Below are 6,000 nucleotides of genomic sequence, written 5' to 3'. Positions count from 1 at the left end.
GCTGCTTACACATAATAGACAAAAAGTTAAGAGTAACTGATCATTCAAAATTGATAGTAAAATACTGAAATCGATTTGGTCATGTTACAGTAATCCTCTAGATCCTGGTAATTTAATGCTGTCTTCTTTCAAACAAAAATAAAATACAAAGTAAAAAAGTATTACCGTATCATGATCCGGCCGTAGAGGCAGTTCATTTCTTAATGCAGCTCCCATATCATAACGACGATCCCGTCGATCAAAAGAGGCAGCTGTTAAAAGGGAAGACACAGCAGGACACCAACCACCAACAGCAAGTTGCTCATTAATATCAAGACGATTCAGTTGCTGTAAACGTTCCCCTTCAGCTTCAGCCCTTTCCACCAAAAGATCATGAACTAGAGACACAACCTGTAAAATAAAATACTAACACTGTACTACAGCTATTGTATATACTACTTTCTTTCCATATTAAATCAAAGGCACAACCAAACATTCTTGCACCCAACCCTGTAACTAAGAATTTCTCAATGAGATGCAAACATATATGAGGCCTCAAGGAGAATGTGTAAATGCCACAAATTAAAAGATGCAGAAAACACATTTAAATTTTTTTTTACTGTAGAAACTATAAATTTTTAAATTGGAGAAAACTTTTATTTATACCAAATTGAAGCTTGTGGTACCCTCTTTACGACTGTTATAAAAAATTAATAAACTGCATAAGTTTATTAACAACTAGTGAATATTTTAAATTAACTAGCTTTATGATGTATACTGGTTTTTCTTTTCATTAAACAATTTCTATAAAACTCAATCTATAAAATTGTAATCGCTTACAAATTACTTATTAATATGAAAAAAAAAATCAAAGTGCCTGTACATTAAAATATTCCTCCAAATATGCATCTAATAACAATTAAAAAGTGTAATTAAAAATTAACTTTTGAATAATTTTTAAATTGCAATTAGATGAATACTTGGTGAAAATTTTTAATGAACAGACACTTTAAAGTTTTATATTAATAATAATAAGTAAATTCTAATTGTTAACAATATAGAATGAGTCCAAGTAAGTATAATAATAATTATAGAAACTGAAATTACCAAATAATTTTAATGTTCATTATTCACTAATAGGTATAAAAAATTAAGAAGTATTACTTTATTATGAGAGCTGCAAAGAGGGTAATTCTAGCTTCAATTTTGTTAAACAAATTTTTCTATAAACAGAAAAATATAGTCTACAGTTGAAAAAAAAACTAAACATTTTCTGGCATATGTAAATTTCTTCCTGTTTTCTTTATTACTGATTGCTTCTTTTTTATTTAAATTACTATTTATAATGTTTGGTATGATTGTTAAGGGTTTTAATCTATTATAATAAAAATAAGAGGAAGAATATTATTCATAAATTCAAAAAAATATAAACACTCGCTAATCGCTAACAATTTTATGAAATCTTATACCTTATTCCAGTCGTAAAGAGGGTGTATGCAGTTTCAATTTGGTATAAAAAAATTTCTATCTAAATTGAAAATTAAAGTTGCTACAATTGTAAAAAAAAAAAAAAAAAAAAAAAAAAAATCAGATGCATTTTCTGACCTGTGTTGATTATTGGTTTTATTTAATGTAAATTTCAATAAAAAATATAAATTGTTATTGTAAACTACTTTAAATGCCAATTCATGAAGGCTTTTCGGTAGTCTGGCCACTGCACACCAGGTTTTTACCAAGACTCTGGTGCTAGTAGCTGTATAGACGCATAGGAAAGGCATAAGTCTAAGCAAGAATCTGGACAACTGGTTGGTAATGATGTTGCCAGAAGTGGAGCTACACAGACATCTTTATCTTATCCAACTGTCATCATCTTGGCCTGCACATCAACTGGAAGCTGGGCCTGAGTTATTTTCATAGATTCAGAAGTTTCTCCTGTGACCAAATCATCCTACCCTACCAAGATATGTTATGCTCTGATAGCACATCTCACATCCTTATTGAAGATAGTGCCTTATAGTCAGTTAAGAATGTGGTTTCTGCAGTTGCAACAAATCAAATCCTGGTAAACAACTAAACTATCAGACAAAATGTTGGATTACCCTTGGTCTTTCCATCTACAAAACATCACAGACACACTGAGCCAGGGAAGGGGAGGAGGTATCTGCACAATAGTCTCACCCAGAAAATCATCATCAAATCAACTTTCTGGATTTGATGATTATCTTTATAGGCCTCTGGCCTTTCCTCAGCAAGTAACTGGCAGAAAAGTATGTGTGATATGACATAACTTGACTGCAGTTGCACATCTAGGAAGTCAGTAAAGTACAAGAACAAACAATTTGCCACTTAGAAAAGGATATTCTTCTTTGGCAAGAAGCCCAAGTGGTGGAGACTGACCCAAGATTTGTTCCATGACTGCACAATGTGGTAGCAAACTACCTCACCCGGTAAAAGCAAGTCCATCCAACAATAAGGTCACTGCATCTGGATGTTTGCAGAGCCCTTTGGCAATTATGGGGAACACCATTAGTGAATCTCTGCCACAATCCACCACTAGGGCAACATGGAGGAATACATATTTCTGCTATTTGGACTTATCATGACAGTTTTACACAAAATTTATGCCTTCAAAAACCTAATGATTACCTTAGTAGCTTCTCTTTAGCCAAAACAGGAATGGTTCATTGATCTCATAACTACTGTAGACAGACCAAAGTGAACCCCCAGATGACAGAAGCTTCTTTGTCAGTCCCAATTCCACCCACTTCACCAGAAACAGGAGATGCTACATTTTTAAATTTGGAGACTACTCGCAGGAGACTGCTTCTAGCAAAACCTCTAAAGCAATCCCAATATGATAACTCAAACAAATAACCTCAACCAGAAGTGGAACCAGTTTGATAATTATTGCAAGGAAAGGGGTGTTAATTAACTGATACCTTAATACTCGTTCCATCACCTTTCCTTATGCTCCTAAGGCATGTGATGAAATTGTCAATCTTAGTTTTTAAATTATATAATCTGTCTTTCTTAGTTTCCAACTTTACAGACTACACATGGTAGCTTCAGTGGAGCTTGAGACTGGCAGCACTTCAAGACAGAGGTGCCTCAAAAGATGACAGCCTGCCATCTGGGATCTTTCACTGGTACTGAAGAACCCCCGAAAAGTGCCTTTTGAGCCTGTGGACAAGGAATCACTATACAATCTCATACTGAAAACTGTCTTTCCCCTGTCATTTTCTCCTTTGAAAAGTGTTGCATGTTTCACTAATGCAGGCAGTCCCCGGTCAACAGCAGGGGCTCCGTTCCTGGTCGGGCACCGCTAACTGAAAATCGCTGATAACCAAAAATCACCGATAAACCACTTAACAGCGTCGTTAACTGGTTATCAATGCTGATAAACCGCTTTAATGACGCCAATAAAATGCTTACCAACACCGATAAACCGCTTACTGAGGCTGGTAAACCACTTATTGGTACCAAAAATCGCTTACGACCCCGAAAATCTGGTTAACGACGTCACTAGCCAAATGCCATTAACCAATGCTGTCAGTAACCAGGGACTGCCTGTACTAGAGCCTGAAACTCTATAGGAATGCTATTTGTGGCTAACCTTGGGGCACAGACTCAAACTTCAGGTAGCCAGGGCCAATCCATTACACCATCTGCCATTCCATCTCTTGACTACCAAACTGATGATGATAGGAATATCTTTGTCAAGTCATAGCAATGAGTCTTTATCTCTGAAGAAACAAAAACTCCAGGGAAAGTATATCCAGTGTTTCTCTCCACAGAATGTTCCAGGAAACTAATACTGTACAGTATTTATAAATACATTCTTATACGAGTCACCTTAGTTTAGTATGATGAAACCCATAGTTTTTAAAAACCAGATTATATGGTTGCCTATTTCAAGTAGAATCTCATTTACTTGCTATTCAACACTAATTTACTTAAGAACTTTCTTCATCCACACACATCAACCTGCAATTTTCCTTTTGCTTTTTTAGAACATCTACAGAATTAATGTCATTAAAACAATGCTCATTCTTCTATAATGTGGCAACCTACACGGGAAAACACTAAGACGTGAAGTTTCCTTCAGTCTATCACCTAGTTGTTCAACTTTGATCTTGTGGTCTAATTACACTATATACACAACAGCAAAAGTTTTAATGCCATGATCCTGACCAGACACAGTGATCCAAACATTAAATGATTGATAATGCTTATCAGGTATCTATTTTCTTTCTGTTCTATTAAATCACACTAACATTTTGTGTATGTGCCAATGGTATTCTCACATTTAAAAAAAAATTATCTCTTTAACAATCAGAACATAATGATTTGGAAAGAACAACAGCCCAAAAATGAGGATGAAAGGTGATGAAGTGATGTTTCATAATTGTCTCAAAGAGAAAGGTTACCTTACAGAGGAGTCACCTTGTAGCAGATAATTTCCAAACACTGGCCCATTCAACAAAATATTAAAATTCTTCATAAAAATACAAAAAGTGGATAAACGAATGACTAAAAAAATATATACAGTAAACAGCCCGTATTCGCGGGGGATGCGTACCACACTCTCCTTCGAATAGCTAAAACCCGCGAATACTTAAAACCCCCTCTAAAAAACCTAAAGTGCCTATTTTGATAGTTCAAACACAAAAAAAATCTCTAAAAATGCTTATACCTGAGTATTTTACTAGTTTTATCACAAAAAGTGCATTTAGTCATGAAAATGATATGAAAATACAGTAATTAGTGAATATTTTTCAGTGAAAAATACAGCGAATAATGTGTATATATGTTACACAGAGAATTACGCGAATAGGTGAGTCCGTGAATCTTGAGACCGCGAAAACGGGGGTTTACTGTACATGATTTAAACTTCACAAACCTTGAGTTGAAGAGGCAAGCTCTGCCAGTCTTTCCGGTCAAAAACTTTTCTCAAAACTTCTAATCCACCATGCTGCACAAGAACTTGTTGGCCATAAGGAAAGCCTCGTACAAGACATGAAAGTGCATAAATTGCTTTGCGAGAGACACCATCCTGTATGTTACATAAAACTGTGTTAAAAATAGCAGATAAGAGTATAAATTTGAATATTAACAAATTAACTATTTAATCTCAATTTCTATCACAAGTGTTCATAAATGCACACTGATGATAATTCAAGAGTATGTGTCTAAAATAAAAGTGCAGATTTATCTTTTATAAAACTGCTGTATTCAATTATTCAATTCTGCCATACAAGAATAAAAAAAAAGGCAATCAGCTCTTCAAGTTACTGTACACTGTATATATTAAAAACGTCACATGAGGTTATTACTGAGAAACAGGCTTAAAAAGCACAGGCTAGTCTCTCTACAAATAAAAATACAAACCTTAGGATCCTGGGTCACTGCTCTAATAAGTGACTGCAACAGACCAGCCTCTAAAGCTGCAATCTGGACTTTTGGATTGCCTTGTACAGCTGAACCTAGTAAGTGGAGAGCCCCTTGCTTGATAATAGTACTAGTTGAGTTAAGAGCTGGTTTTACAATAATCTCAATTCCTCCTGTAATCAATATAAAATCAACTGCTTTTTCATCTACATTAAATATTTGATAGAGAAGAACATAAAGAGATAGAGAGAAAGCAATACAGAAGTGAATATAAAAAATTAAGAGTTTTGAATGTAGCCTTACCTATCTAAGGACTGTCAGTCTATCAAAAAGCAAGAAATAAAGATCACACATGACACTTGAAATAAATACTTTGGGGAATGTTGAAGAGGAGTCAGAATATAAATTGTACCGAGCTATATTGACTAAAATAAGTGATGTTCTTTGGCTGAGAGGAGTATCACATGGAAGTCATCATCAAGCAGAAAAGATAACTGGATGCAGAAGTTAAAGATTATATTTTTATAGAATATTTTCTCAAGGTTATTTGAAAATAGTAAAAAAAAATAGCCCAAACCCCAATAATAGAATCGAATTTCAGAAAAATATAATGAAGTCAAATAGCACCCAAGA

The 6,000-nt window shown here is 34.4% G+C and overlaps 1 protein-coding gene across 2 annotated transcripts in view; it reads right to left on the bottom strand.

Annotated features, from left to right (window-relative positions):
• Sil1 (Sil1 nucleotide exchange factor) overlaps positions 1-6,000 on the bottom strand; it is a 35,061-nt gene that overhangs the window by 10,911 nt on the left and 18,150 nt on the right. For both annotated transcript variants that reach the window (XM_067122005.1, XM_067122006.1), the window contains exons 5-7: positions 5,368-5,540; positions 4,880-5,032; positions 166-390 (exon numbers count right to left, since the gene is read on the bottom strand). In XM_067122005.1, coding sequence (XP_066978106.1) covers positions 166-390; positions 4,880-5,032; positions 5,368-5,540 — 551 coding nt within the window. The remainder of the gene's footprint in view (positions 1-165; positions 391-4,879; positions 5,033-5,367; positions 5,541-6,000) is intronic.

Source organism: Macrobrachium rosenbergii, chromosome 20 (genome assembly GCF_040412425.1).
Source record: "Macrobrachium rosenbergii isolate ZJJX-2024 chromosome 20, ASM4041242v1, whole genome shotgun sequence".
Taxonomy (NCBI): Eukaryota; Metazoa; Arthropoda; class Malacostraca; order Decapoda; family Palaemonidae; genus Macrobrachium; species Macrobrachium rosenbergii.
The sequence above is the reverse complement of the archived record's forward strand: the minus strand, read 5'-3'. Positions and strand labels throughout refer to the sequence as shown.